Source organism: Bicyclus anynana, chromosome 16, assembly GCF_947172395.1.
Source record: "Bicyclus anynana chromosome 16, ilBicAnyn1.1, whole genome shotgun sequence".
Taxonomy (NCBI): domain Eukaryota; kingdom Metazoa; phylum Arthropoda; class Insecta; order Lepidoptera; family Nymphalidae; genus Bicyclus; species Bicyclus anynana.
In genome coordinates this window covers 15,953,339-15,969,213 of record NC_069098.1, presented here as the reverse complement: position 1 = coordinate 15,969,213, position 15,875 = coordinate 15,953,339, and the positions used below count along the sequence as shown (strand labels likewise).

Sequence of the window (15,875 nt, the reverse complement as noted above, 5' to 3'; positions counted from 1 at the left end):
ACGCTCTATTTTTCTCGCGCACTGCCCACCGGGGTAACACTGACACATTAGCACCACTATCTATTAAAAACCGTAATTTACTGTTTTCGTCAGTTATACACAAGCGGTAATTTATCGATGGGTCACAGCCTCCCGCCGCAGACAGGACCGAAGCTAGTTTTCCGCACTGCCAGTAGGCTGGTTCGATGTCTTCCACGTACACGGTTGAACACATTTGTGTGCTCGGGCTCTAAACTTATAGTGGTAGTAGCAAAGCCAGTCTGGATCTGCCGGTGTCCTCTTCCTGCTACCGCTAGTGTTGCGCGTACGTGGCGCGCCGTGTGACCGTGATCGGCTTCTTCCACCGCTACGCTGGGAATTTTCAATTTTTCTTAGTCGTTCGCCCAGCTTGTGGATCTCCGCTATGACATCTGGAGAATCACTCCTTGCACTCCGTACTGCGGCCACCCCCTGTATAGGCATTGCATTTTCTGTCACCTTGTCTGCCATTCTAAATTCCAATGTGTGAGTCGTTACGTGTTGCTACCCGTGCAAAAATAACCGCTAATAAAACCGAGTCGGGTCACCACTTTTGTATCACTTTAGTACTATTTGGATACTTATATATTGGGGTTTGAGTAAGGTATGTCGTGTCCCGGGTAGCGGTTATGGGTGATAAATAATAGTAGGCTCCACTGATAAAACACTTATATTGACTATCAGTTACAACGGTTAGGTAACGACTGGCGACAAACCGCCCGTATTGACTTCGTCATAATTACGAAAATGCTTAAGTAGCATTTTCATTTACAATCTATGTGTGTGTGACCACCACAAACCTATTGAGCAAGTTAAACTTTGTACAAGTTTGGATAGATAGGTGCTTCTAGATGGGTGCGTGAAATGAAGTAAACAGATGTGTAAGAGCGTAAAAATAAATATTTATTGGCACAATAATGTACATGTCACGTTATATTAAGATCACAGATACGAGCACTCGGCTGAGGACAGAACACAGGAACGAAAATATACGAAGGAAAACACAAATATACAGTACAGCACAGTTACAGAGGTAGCGTCGCAACCCCTGTTACTGTTGAAGAAAATCTAATTTTACAGTAAAAATAAAAGAAGGAAAATGAAGGAAACCGGTAATTTAGAGTGTTTGTGTTATAAAAGGGATATTTATTAGTTAGGACTAATGTTCTTTAACTTGTAAAGTCCCGCACTCAAGTGTCTTAATATATTAGGTACTAAATAATTTTAACTAAGGTGGAACTCGAGTAGTGAGCATTTGACTAGCTACTGACATCACGAGTCAGTAGTCCGGTGTGCATCCTGCCAATGGAGAGGGACTGACAAAGACTTCACGTAGAGAACAAAACAAAATAAAAGGAGTATTTGGTAAGAGTGGATTAGAGTGGAGTGGTCCGACTACCACCAGCCGCTGCGAGCCCAGCCGTTGTTCCAGCCGCCACCGTATCCGCCGCCGTATCCACCACCGTATCCGCTGCCGTATCCGCCGCCGTAGCCGCGCGACACGACCACCGGGCTGCTGTAGCCGCCGCTCCAGCCCCGGTTCCAGCCGCCGTTGTTCCAGCCGCTGTAGCCGCCGTAGCCGCCACCGTAGCCGCTGCGGATGTAGCCGGCGGATGCGGCGCTCAACGCGACGACCGCGACTAGTACGCACAGCTGAAAATACAGGCTTAACATCAAAACAGCGACTATGCAACAATTATTGACTTCGTTTTCTAGATACAAGGTCTGCTCTTAGACTGACTGATACATAATTCTATTTTCTTTGAGCTTACTAAAATTTAAATAGAATTATTTAATTGGGGTCAAATTTGAATAATCTTTTGTTTAAGCTCCTTCAATCATTACGAGTTCAACGTAATATCACCATAAATACTTTTTATACAAAACTGTCGGAAATTCAAACGTGCAACGGAAACGCGATCTAAACATTGTGAATTTCTAGAGCTTTCTGGTACTCTTAATAACACAGTAAATCGTTCAATAGAATAATAATTTTTAATAAAATATTATAAAGGATAATTAAATAATTAAAATCAATTTCTTTAAACTCAATGTATTCGATGATTAGCAGAATAAGAAATTAAGTACAATAAAAAATAATTAAAAAATATAGCCAAAGGCGACTTACAAGGAATTTCATATTGACAAGAGTGGTCGGTTTCGGGGGTTGTGACTGAGTATGCGGACAGTTCGCGGCGCCGACGTTATATACCGCGCGCTGCACCGACAGTGACTCACACACTTGTGTTTATGTCGATGCTGACAAATAATAATTGCAAATCAAATTCACAAAATATGATACGAGACCTTCGCGCCAGTGTTGGGAAGCACCCTAGCGGTTTAAATTTATGTGAGAGTTGAAAATATACAGCATATAAGCGACCGTAACATTTGACTATATTGATTATTCTACAATTACATAATTTGTGCGATGCTGAAGTGATAATGGGCCGGACACATAGTTCAAAGAGCAGTGGACGTTGGGATCCCAAGGTACTGGAATAGCGACACTGCACTGGAAAGCTCAGTGTTGGTCGACCCCCCACTAGGTGGACCAACCACTGTATGCTGGCCACTCGAGACCGTTGTGCTTGGAAGTCCATGCAAGAGGTCTATCTCCAGCAGTGGACGTCCATCGGCTGATAATGATGATGATGATGCTAACAGTCGGTGCGCCGTGCAATAATTGTTGATATTACTGCTCCACATGACGATAATCTTGTTAAAGCTGAAAAGGAAAAAGTATCAAAATACTTGGACCTTCCTCACGAGATTACCGCCATGTGGAATGTTAAGTCAGCTATTAATGGTCTTATAGCGAAAAGCTTCGACCAACACCTTAAGAAGCTTTCACTTAACTGTTGGATCAAGAGTCGGATACAAAAGGCAGTGATTCGTGAGACGGCGCGTATTGTGAGGAGGTTCCTCACTCTGGAGCTCTGACCACCGGTTGCTTGGGCACTCAAATGTCCCGCAGCGGGGAGCGGTAAATTTTTTTTTATAAGTTTTAATAGTGTTTTGTATATTTTGTATGTATAACATTGTAAAAAATTAAAAAAAAGGAGAAATAAATAATAATCATAATAATCGATAAAAAAAATAATGATTATGATGATGAATTTGTGTGGCGTGAAATACTGCTTCACCTTATTAAGGATACCAAGTTTTTGGCAGCAGTTTTGGCTTTGGCTTCTATGGATCGACCGAAATAGATGGTAGCCGAAATGTCGACACCCAGTTATCTATATGATCGGTGATAGGAAAAGATACATTTCGGAAAGTAGGAGTTACAGTGAAATGACTCCGGTTTGCTGTGAGTAGGCACGAATGTGTTATGATTGCTTTATACTTAACCGAATTAGCAGAGTTCGAGCGTTCAACCATCGCCACTCGGAGGGCATTTGGAACCCTCGTATCTTTAATTTTAAATTTTCGACCAATTATTATCACCATAATCTACATCTAATCTGAAATCTAGTGCTTGTGTAAACTAAGCCTCATGAACGAATTTTGACTTTAACTGCGTCGGTGTATACAAGCGTCATTTTATGCGCACAATCGCGCTTTCGAACCCTCATCATCATCATTATCAACCTATATTCGGCTCACTGAGCTCGAGTCTCCTCTCAGAATGAGAGGGGTTACATAATATATTTCCACCACGCTGGCCCAATGCGGGTTGGCAGACTTCACACACGCATAATACTTTGGAGTACAATACAGAAATTACTTGTGGGTTTTATAACTTACCCGTATCTACCTACTCGTGATTTTTCAGGAAGTTTTGGACTTGCCGTTTATTTGTATACTACAAAATTTACGACTTTCATATAACGACGATTCGTGAAAGCACCTCTGCTTTCTTTTGCTTTTATACATTCATGTTTTTTAAAATAAGAGCAACTGCTGATTTTATTGTTGGCTCCTGACAATAACATCATAAGACTGAACCGATGTAGAGTCACTCATTAGCAGATTGGACTTTTTAAATCGTATAGAACCCGTCCACGAAATAAACGTATTGAAGTTAATTTCCTTGATTAGGTTAGGTATTATCGGAGGATACATATATATTATCAGTATTTTATTTAAGTATATACATTATTTTATATAAATATATAAAATACGGCCCTGTGCTTCCGTTGGTTTGCAGGGCTTGTTCCTAGGCAGGGCACTGCCGTGGCTCCAAGCATACGTTTTTTGACAATAAAGTTATCAACACTATCATTAATGTTCCACTAGGGAGCACAGAGGACGCGATATGGAACTTTTACCTCGGCTAATGCTCCATAGCGGGATGGCGAGCTTTTTGTTATAATTTTAGAGTCTTCATCGATCACGATCGACGATAATGATGATGATGATGATGACGGGCACCGAGGGCTTAATTTACTCTCCAAAAATTTTTAGGTTGCTTCATTAACTTCCAAAATCGAAGCTGTTACACATATTATATTGCGTATTCCTTCAAAGATGATAGTATAACCTAATTATTTTTTCATGAACCGACCCCGTACTCAAAAACATCATGATATTTAGCCGAAGAATCTCAACCATAAAACCTTTTATTGCATTTTAGGTAGTTGATATTGACATTCTAGTATTTACTAGCGGACGCCTGCAATTTTGTCCGCGTAAAATTTAGTTTTCAAAAATCCCGCAGGAAGGATTTTCTGGGATAAAAACTAGCCTATGTATTAATCCAGGTTATATCTAGCCATATCCATTCCAAATTATTGTAGTTAAATCGGTTCAATACTTGCGGCGTGCAAGAGTAACAAACATCCATATCATTATCATTCATTATCATCATTATCAGCCAATGGAAGTCTACTGCTGGACATAGGCCTCATGCATGGACTTCCAAACAAAACGGTCTCAAGCCGCCAGCATCCAGCGGCCATTCAACATCCATATAAACTTTCGATATTAATGACTTGGAATTTGTTCCTAAAATAGCCAAGTTGTATTGGAAGTCATAAAAGCTATCATATCATAAATGTTATCAACACATTAATTATCCAGTTTGTGTAGGTACGAGTCGTACTGCGAGCGGGGCCGGGGGCGTTGCGCAAGCGTTCAGCTGATATTTAAATGTTACAAGTAATCCCTATTATTGGGATACGCGAGCAATGAGCGGTTCAAATCACTCATATCGCGAAAACCAGTTGTTGCTCTCGGCTGCATACTTGCAGCCAAATATCGTATATAACTTGCTCATCGTTTCATTAAAAGTTGATGAAGAAAAATTACTTGTAACATTTACACTTATTCCAGCAGAAACTTCAACAAAACTGATGGTTTACAGTAACCTAGACGTGACACATCTTTGAGACAACACTGGTCAGGTCAACTGACCAGCTGATTCTCTAATTTGAACAGATCACTCATTTACGGGTACACTAGGGCAGTCGGAGCAGAAGTTTGATGATAAGAAGGTTTCTAGACGAGTGAATAAAATTAAATACACAGATTTGTAAGAACGTAAAGATAAATATTTATTGGCTCAATAATGCACATATCACATTACTTTAAGATACATATTTACATAATCACAGATACGAGCGTTCGGCTCGGCTTACATTACTGACGTGTTCCACGGATTAGAGACACATACATACAGTACGGTACAGGTACAGGCGTGGCGGCGCAGGTCGCTATTAATGAACCACTCTTTTTTCTTATTATAACATAAATAATAAAGGAAAGAAAAGTGAAAAATCAGCTCACAATTTTCAGTGTGAGCGTCAACAAACAGAGTGATTTATTAATTAGGACCAATATTAAGTCCCGCATTCAAAGGTAGTCATATATTAGATACATCATAATTTTAAGCTAAGGTGGGACTCGAGAATTGAGCGTTTGACTAGCTACTGACATTACGAGTCAGTAGTCCGGTGTGCTTCCTGCCAATAGAGAGGGACTGACAAAAGACTTCACATAGAGTAACAAAACAAAATAAAAGAGTATTTGGTAAGAGTGGGGGTTGGAGTGGAGTGGTGCAACTACCACCAGCCGCTGCGAGCCCAGCCGTTGTTCCAGCCGCCACCGTATCCGCCGCCGTACCCGCCTCCGTAGCCGCGCGACACGACCACCGGGCTGCTGTAGCCGCCGCTCCAGCCCCTGTTCCAGCCGCCGTTGTTCCAGCCGCTGTAGCCGCCGCCGTAGCCGCCGCTGGGGTACCAGCCGCTGCGGATGTAGCCGGCGGACACGGCGCTCAGCGCGACGGCCGCGAGGATTACACACATCTGGTGGAAACGCAGGTCCAAGATCAATACGAGGTTTAAAATGAGGAATAGGAATTTTAAGGCTGCTGCTGAATTTGCTTCTAAGACATAAGAATATATTTCGGAATAGAGAAGAGGACCATTTTTCCTTAACAGGTGCCGGACTATTAAGGATAAAGTAATAAAATTTACTCAATTTAGAGACAATTTTTTAACATGTTTCATTTAGTCAAATTATGTATATAATATTACACTTATCTGCTTCCAAAAAAATAAGAAAATATAGTTTGTCGAGTTGTTTTGCATACGCCTGGGATACGCCTATGTGTAATTTATTACACTTTTTTTCTTTTCAGATCATAAGTTACTCTTATGTATGTACGAGTATGTCTCAATAAATAAAATTAAACTCTGAAAAAATACTGTTTATGATTAATACTAGGCAAGCAAGGTATTCAATCGATTTATATTCTGATTAAATTTGTTAGTGACGTCACAAAATAAATGTAGGAATACTAGGAAGAACTCGGAAAACTTTCAAACATCATTCATCGTTAATTTGTTTATACCTAGTACATCTTCACGGATTATCATAATATTAGGACATTCTACTTGAGCTTTTGCGCTTTACTTTACTTATTATTATTTAACTACTTTCAGTTAGATACCGACTTATTTTCTTTTTTGAACTTAATAAAAATCGAGCAATAAATATTGTGATATTTATATACATAAAGTAAAATTAAGTTAAGTCCCGAATTGCGTATAAATGTTTTTTTCGTTTTCACTTCAGTGGAAATTCACACGCGGTTGTTCTGCGCACTGGGAGCTTCTAGAACTTTCTAGTACTCTTTAAGGAACGAAGCACTACAAAGTCTTTGTTTATCAAATTATTAACTAAAACCACTTTTTTAATTTAATTTATTAATTATATAATGATTTATTTATTTTGCTGTCATCCGCGAAAATTCGGCGAACCCATGCGACAACGTCACCCAGATCCGACAAAATACTCTCTACGTACGTTTCACCCCGAAACCGGAGCATCCTCAGGAGATGTTGACTCTACAACGTGCAATTGCAAAGTGTCGTTTTCGACACTCGAAAAGAAAATCCATCTCCTGAGGATGCTCCGGTTTCGGGGTGAAACGTACGTAGAGAGTATTTTGTCGGACCTGGGTGACGTTGTCGCATGGGTTCGCCGAATTTTCGCGGATGATAGCAAAATAAATAAATCATTATATAATCATGATGAACTTCCGCAAAGTAACGCCTGCTTCTATCCAATATTTAATTTATTAATTTAATAGCAGCTTAGGAATTTAAATGAAGGAAATATTTACTAAATATAATAAAAATATTAATTATTAAATATAGCTAAAGGCTACTTACAAGGAATTTCATATTGACAAGAGTAGTCGGTTTCGGGGGTTGTGACTGAGTATGCGGGCAGTTCGCGGCGCCGACGTTATATACCGCGCGCTGCACACCTAGTGACGTCACACACTACACACACACTATACACACTAGTGCTCATGTCGCCGACAGTAATTGCATGGAAATCACGAATAAGCCCGAGTCCTCCGCGCCGGACGCGAGGCCGGCCGCTGCGCCAGCTCTCCGCCAGCGCTTTATTATAATCAGCCATTATTTCGGCCATTAAGGCGGCACTATCGGAAGATGATCGCTTTGCACATAAATTATTCTAAACGGCGCCAAAATAAGCCCAAAAGGCAAAAAACAAATCGACGATTCAAGGCAATTCGGCTGTGTAGGTTTCGGACGAAAGGACGATCGCTAGCCACGGGTAATACCTATGTACCGCCGACATCCTGCGGCCATAAAATCTAAATGCCACGAGCCGATACGAAAACAACTATAAATTATGTCTAAAACAAAAATAATTCGGAATTCATTCAGTTATTTATCATCATTGCTTTATCGCAACTCGCGCTGTTTCGTTAAACTCGATGACTATTAATTATGTTGTGTTTGTAAGATGATTACGATATCGCCAGTGACCCCAGTGTCCAGCGGAGAGGGTCTCGCCGCTACACGTGCGAGTGGAAGCTGCACCGGAAGCGCGGAAGCTTTTCAGTGTGAAGGTCGTGCGCGCCGTTATATTTTTAACGGCTCGAGTTTTCTAAGCGGCCATTCACAAAGTCGAGTTACGTTAGCTGCGGATTTGATTTCATTGGTGCACTGAACCCAGCCTGTGTAATGTGATAGCTACATAAATTCCACTAATATTATAAACGTAATTACTTTGTAAAAATGTTTGTTACTTTTCACACAAAAACTACTGAATGGATTTGATTAAAACTTGAAACGGAGGTAGATTAACATGTACCTAATTTGATTTTCATTGAGGAGTTGTCAATAGCTTCAGCTGGATTTGGAAAAAAATAATTTCGACACTGTCTGCTTTAGTTCAAAACTGTGTCGCAGGCAGTGACGCCCGTCTGGAGATAAGAGCTTAAAGTTTTAGACAGTTCATAGTATATTATTATTGTAATAATTGATGGACGATGTGGAGAACCATCGCCTATAAACAGAGCACATCGCAACACATGAAAAATACCGCGTCCTGCAAAGTGCCTTAACCCCATCAGACTAAGACGTGAAGACGAAGACGAGAAGGGTGAAGCCTCATATGCTTCTACTTTCCGGTGATAATATTCTTCAGAATTCCTTTGCCTTGTTGGTCCAGTGGTTAGCCTGTGGTATCAGATCACGAGGCCCTGGGTTCGAAGGGTCGGGTAATATGAGATACTGAGTTTTAATTTCTTCTATAAAATGATCAGTTGAAATTTTCAGCTCGGAGTTGGGAAGTAGTGTTAAACCACCATGCCTCGGAGAGCACGTTAATCTATCTATCTCGGTTTCGGATTATGGTTAATATCTCATAGTGCTTTTTATCAAGCACAAGCACACTGTAGGACGCCATCCAGCTAGATGGTCCGACGACATCAAGAAGGTAGTGTGAAGTGGCTGGATGAGGAAGGTGGAGGATCGGTGTGGTGGCGCGCCCCCGGAAAGGCCCCTGTCCAGCCGTGGCCGAATACGTCCACGGTTGTTGATGAAAGTGGTTTTTACTGAAATTAACATTATAGTTGTACGCTCATCAACTCTCTTTGGAGCAGCGTGTGGGTCTAAGATCCATATCCCCTCTCCTATTATGGAGGGAGGTCCTATAGTCTGGAACACAGCTATGCTGTTCGCAGCAGACATGCGCAGCGGTAGTACTTCCCCAGGCGAGCTTCGTCATGCGAACATCTGTTACGACAGTTTCAAAATGAATGTATTACGCGTATTTCGAGCGAGTTAATTAATATCTAAATAGTCGAGTTAGTAATTACCAAGTCCGTACAAGTGTCAGGCTCAGTCATTAGCGGCTGACGGATGGTCGCGCCTGATGAGGAGCGACCCTTGCGCATCAATCAGCAGACAGCGTCCTCGGCGCTGATAATCATCAATAACTTACGGTCATTACCGCCTGAGACTACATCTGTGATTTGATTCGAACAAGCTATTACCTGCTGCTTCGACCATGTTAAATATTGCTTTGCTGCGAAGCTTGAATAATTTTTGCCAAAACATATGACGATACGCGATACGAGACCTCGGCCGTGGCTAGTTACCACCCTACCGACAAAGACGTATTGCCAAGCGATTAACGTTTTGCGACTATAGGTTACAGTTTAATAACTGTAACTAAGATAAGTTTCACGCCATGTCACCTACAAAGTCCAAAATTCATGCTTATACCTAAACAACTAGCACACGCCCCGCGGTTTCATCCGCGTAGTTCTCGTATCGAAACGGGAATAAAATATAGCCTATGACACTCGCAACCCGTGGCTTTCTAGAGGTAAAAGATTTTTTGATTGCCCCATACAACATCACAAACTTTACATCTATATAATATTAGTATAGATTATTTTCTCTATTTCTGTGACACAGACATACTTTTTCACTATATTTATTTGGATAATATGAACTTAAACACTGAGGCGTTAGTGTCATTAGGCTTTACATAAAATAAATATGTAATGTGAGCAACATTAAGCTGAATACTTCGGTACGAAAAAAACTACTGAACACTATTATTATACTGAACACTAATATTCGCCAACACTTTATTGATTACTTTCAGAAAATGATAGCCATCGAATTCGTTTGAAATAATAACAAATATGCTACGAAAATATTTTATTTAAAACATTCATAGGAATCAATATCGGTTGACTTTACTTATCATTCCAGTGATACTGAATTAATAACCCGAGTTAGCGAATAATCTGGCTGTAACTTAAACCAAAGCAGTTCTGGTCTCAGGCTTCGACTGAATCACAATGTGGCTACCATGTACTGATATGACGCACAATTTATTTAGCACATAACTTAGCCACTCCTTAGGTTTACTGAACGTTGAACATTAAAATTGTTTCTACAAGGTGCAATAGGCGTCAGGTAAAAAGAGCGCCGACGGCCGACGTGCGGAGCGAACAGTACACAGATACACGTGCAGATGTGCTCGCAGTATAATAATGCAATAAGCAGTCAAACCGCGATACGACGCGAGGGACAATGGGCCACGCGCCCTCATTCGCATACGCTCGTAAGTACTCGCAATTACTATAAAAATTGTTCAAAGCGGCAAGTATTCCGGTATACCAGTGCGCATGAGAAATGTATAGTGTGATTATTGTCTGGCAACATGGATCAATAATAAACAAATCGTAATAACATACGGCAACTTTTTCAGCAATATTGTTTCCAGTTGCTTCATATTCCACGTCGTTTACGTGTATTGCAAAATCTAATATTAGAAATGCGAAAGCAACAAAAACAAACAAGTAACAGACTTGTTACCTTTTCCCGGCCAAACAACTGAACCGATTATGATGAATTTTGGTTTAATGGTAAATGAGACATTGGAGCAAAACATCGGGTACTTTTTACCCTAAAATAAAAATAGAAGGCGGTGAAATAGGGGTTTAATGTTTGTATGAAAAGACCTTAAGTTTTTGAGATACAGTTTTAAAAATTTGTTTATAAATCATAAAAAAAATGTTTTTTTAAAATTCAACCCAAGTTGTGAAATAGGGGTTTAAAGTTTACATTGATTTCCATGCGGGCGAAGTCGCGGGCTTCCGCTAGTATCTAATCTTTTGAAAATTTACAGTCAATTTAATTTTTTTCGTAGGTGTAGTTACGAGTATATCTCCCTGTCACAAATGTGCGGCAAGTCGATGCTACGAGTAGTAACTACTTTGGTCTAAACTGTTAGCAGAGTAAAGTGCTGTTAGTGTTTACTTGTTGCCTACTTGTTCTAAATTTACAGAGCAACTTTGGCGTTTACAGGTATTGCAGTTAACTGTTTCGTATATTCGATTTAGATGTCCGTGTTAGTACATCCTAACGTAGCAGGGGGCAGCCATTCAGAAGATGTGTATGTGTAATAAGTTTATTAATTTAGCAAGTTGCAACAATTCGGGTTGGCGAGTTAGGATAATCTCTGATTCTCTGAGCGTAACGTATTTGGTGCTCGCAAAATTGATTAAAACCAATGATCAAGTTATCAATTTTTTAACTTTTGTTAAGATTTTTTTACAAAAAGGAACTTATTTACCAAAGTCCGGGATTCGACTCCGGGAGCTTGAAAGCGCTCGTGTAAAAGTAGTTCAATTTGGATTATATTACTTGTTTATATACAGTTCTCACAGAAAAGTACGACACTAAGTTCTGCGCAATTTTGTTAATTTCGATTTTTATTTTTTTTATTCTTTTTAACCTGGGACCTCATGATCAAACATAATAGCCTTAACTCGACTTTTGTCGTCCCCATAAAACATAGACTTTGCGCTTTGACTGATCGCGATTGAACCCGTTAAATCCGTTAAAGTATTAAGTACCCAATTCACGCGACTGGCGTGGTTATAGAGTAAAGCATGTTAATAATGTTAGGATGTTTAATGTATATAAACTAGATCACTGGAGTTAAGTCTATGGGTTCTATATAGGCTTCTAAAGTTACAACATGTACATTGTACATTCGGGCGGTGAATGAATGTTCGCGTATGGGTGTTTACGAACTCGCTTGACCTTTGCTCGGCTCTATGGGCGAGATAATTTATGCGCGGCCTAATGAATACCTACTTACTGATTTGCGATATAAATACGCATTATATTATTTTTATAAGCCTCGATGACTCCGTGGTTAAAATGTGTGCCTCCAACTAATGGCTTACAATATACGTTAACACCTTCTACGGGACGTGTTTTCCAAACTTTACTGATTAATAAAATAATTTTATTTAATTTTTTAGTCGCATCAGATGCAATCTGCGAAAAAGCGCGAAAGTCATACAAATGGCGCGAAAGTCATACAAATGACGTCTGAATAATTTAATTATTTATTAATTACACCCTAATCAATATCATATATTATTATCAAATTATAGTCTATTTTCGGCCAATTACAAACGTCCAATACTGAGAAGGGGAATGTTGAATTACACTGTTGAGCTTAATGTGGGATGCTAGGCTTATAGTTAAAATATTTCAATTCGGTATTGCGGATCAGTGCAATCACCGCAGTAAGCAATAATGACCGCGGGTCTAACTCTGTCCTATCCTGTGAAAGTCATAGATGTGCAGAATAATCAACTCCCCATCTCTGGACTAAGAATACTTTGCAAAGCACAATATTTTGGACTCAAACCCAGGCTATTCACTTAACAAACGACAGTTCCGTTCTTAGGGAACAAAGTTTATGGAAAAAATCATTATGTGGCTCACGCCGCTGAGATCCCATTAGGGAGCGTACGGCACTCACACAATCAGAAAAAAACTACACTCATCACGCCCCTCTGAGCGAAATGACGCTATGTCCACCAGCACTCCTAGTTAGCCTGCTTGTTAAGTTTTCTCTCACACTCGCGCGTATCAATGCAATCAGTAATTTCAATGCCACATATTACGCAACCTATAATGGATGCAGTCCGATTGCAACTTTTAAATCCAATTATTTAAATTTGAAATCTTTATATCTGACTTCTTAATAAGAGGAGTTCTCAATTTGGTGTACTTTTTTTTATTTGTAATCTAAAGAACGGATTTTTATATTTTTTATTTTATTGAATGAGAGATTCATCATCATCATTATCAACCTATTTTAAAAGCCCACTACAGGGGCAGGATAGGTACTATGAGGCTTCGACGCACCACGCTGCCCAACTGCAGGTATGTGGGCTAAATAATTTTAAGTTTAACTCCTGATGCTACAATGACAGTGCCGAGTCGATTGCTGAATTTCGGTTAAAAATGTTAAATTCTGCAAGGACAGTACTGCAGACCAAAGCCTCAGGAATGTTATAAATGTTGCTAACTTGTATGAATTCGAGTAGGTAACAAATACCCACTTACTAAAATTATTAGAATTAACTCTACATAACTCAAAAGAAATAAACTTCGATAAACTATCTTCTGTGTGTTTTTAATTGAGTTATTTTAGATATTATTTTGTCTAATACTTATCTCTTTACAGAGATTTAATAATTTTCCAATTGTGTATCTATAAGATTGACCTTAACTCATTGGCGCAAGTACATTAATGTCTTCATTCCCTCAGCAATATAATCGTAGGTAATGTTTTTTTGTAATGCTTTTAAATGTATTTTCCATAAAATGTACCTAACTAGTATAAAGTAATTATTTTGATAATTTTGCAGCTATAGCCAGCTATAGGCCAAACATTGTACGAATATTATATTGTCATTCTCTCCACATGTATGCATATGAACTTTTGAATTTAATTGAATTGTCAATGCTGCGATGTAAACAATTTCTATTTGTTATCTTAAAACAGGAAAACAGAAAATCGGGCTATTAAAGATAAACATTTTTAACTCTACTACAAAATGATTTATATATTTTTTTTATTTAGCCTATCAAAGTCAAGGATATGATCGTGGAAGATAAAAAATAGGTAACGTTTTATTATCGGATATCCATTATGGTAATGTAGATCGTCTTTAATATATGTTTTGCGGCGATAAACATGTCAGCCCGAGGTCCGCTTGCGCAACCCGCTCTACAGCGAGCCCTGCGCCGCGCCGCGGCTCTGCCCGCCGACTGCTCCGCTAACTTTGCTCTATTACTTATTATTTTATATATATCATCAATACATACATTAACAAAATTGAAGTATCTGTCTGTAATTTAAAAATAACTGTGTTTTTTTAAGTGGAAGCTAATTAAATCGAATTGGACACACAAACGCAGTCGCTACTCTAAACATGCGTTATTGGAATTAAAAGAGGAGATTAGGATCTATAAACTCCTAAAATGGAGATGGACAGACCATATTATGTTAAGAGATATGAAAGAAAAGTGAACGAAAACTATAACAGAATGGTACCCGCAAGAATTAAGTAATTTAAAAATATCATCTACGAACAACATCATTTTGATGTGTCAAACTATTGCAACCACAATTTCTGTCTGTTATGCTTATGATATTATGATATGATTAATGCTCAGCTCTGAAATTCAAACAGACAGACACGCCTGCGTATTCATTATATGTAGCGTACTCGTGTGTATCGCGATATGTCGCGGGCCGCACTCGCTTTACTTTCATATTTTTGTATCTTATCTATTTTATGTCCTGCAGAATTTTAAGGGTTTTGCAATTATTCATATTTTCGAAAGTGTTCTCAGGAACTATATGACCTTGTGTCCATAAATCCACGGTTCCCACAGAATAGGCTAGTTGACACTTTTTTAAAATGGTTTTAAATAGTTCATTATCGTTCTACTAGATTAGATTTTTTTTTCATATTTTTCTAACACATGAAAAGTTTAGTTTTTAAATATGTTTTTGACTATACGAGCCAAAACGACTGTCCGAAGGTCTATATTTCAACTGTTTCATGACGTCACAATAAAAGTCCCTTAAAAACGGAGCGTTTGACAAAAATAATCAATTATTAGTTTGTTAGTAAAGTCCTTTCCATGAAAGAAGTCCCCCAGACGCGGCGCTAATGTCTTAATGGCGCACATTGTCATTTGATAATGGCGGTGTTATTATCATTTGTGTAAGGCGTCGTCAATTTTACTACAGGTTTTAGCCGCGGGACTTCTTTCATGAAAAGGACTCTAAATTAAGTAACATTGTGAAAATGGACGACACCGTTTTTGACGTTTGAAAAATTTTAAAAATACATGATTTTTAAATTAGGTTATTTATAAAATCGTTAACTTTTAATAACTAATAGGTATCGATATATTTCGGACCCTTATTCCATGTACTATAAGATATTAATATTGTTTATATTTATTTTGATATGAGTCAACTACCCTATTTGTGAAAACCTGAATCAAAACGTGGGCTTTCTCCATTAAATAATAATAGACAATCTACCCGGACCAAAAATTCCTAAAATCTGCTTAAATATAATCCTTGTTGTTGTCCTTCAAAATAAAATAATTAATAGTAGTTTCATGTAATTTAGATCTATACCACCAACTCCACCAACCATACATTTCCCGTTACTATTTTAGTATAGTCGTTATAGATTTACTTCCAACGGCTGTAATTAATAAAAAAATATAATCATATTT

The 15,875-nt window shown here is 38.8% G+C and overlaps 1 protein-coding gene across 3 annotated transcripts; it reads right to left on the bottom strand.

Moving 5' to 3' along the window:
• Nucleotides 1-900: 900 nt before the first annotated feature.
• Nucleotides 901-7,784, bottom strand: LOC112056099 (glycine-rich protein 3-like). 3 transcript variants are annotated; one of them, XM_052886140.1, is made up of 3 exons: nt 7,638-7,784; nt 6,170-6,266; nt 901-1,592 (listed from the first exon to the last, which is right to left on the bottom strand). In XM_052886140.1, the coding sequence occupies exons 1-3, from the start codon at nt 7,647-7,649 to the stop codon at nt 1,414-1,416; spliced, it is 288 nt and encodes a 95-aa protein (XP_052742100.1). In that variant the 5' UTR covers nt 7,650-7,784; the 3' UTR covers nt 901-1,413. The 3 variants fall into 3 exon arrangements, with proteins under 3 accessions (XP_052742100.1, XP_023952213.1, XP_023952211.2); XM_024096445.2 differs by lacking the exons at nt 6,170-6,266; nt 7,638-7,784 and adding an exon at nt 2,147-2,293 and having other exon boundaries at nt 901-1,671; XM_024096443.2 differs by lacking the exon at nt 901-1,592 and having other exon boundaries at nt 5,492-6,266; nt 7,638-7,757.
• Between the last annotated feature and the right edge of the window lie 8,091 nt (nt 7,785-15,875).

Excerpts from the sequence above, each read along its gene's own strand:
- LOC112056099 (XM_052886140.1), bottom strand. Across the intron at positions 1,593-6,169 it reads CGGCTACGGCGGCGGCTACA|GCGGCTACAGCGGCTGGAAC; the intron begins GCGGCTGGAACA and ends GTGGCGGCTACG.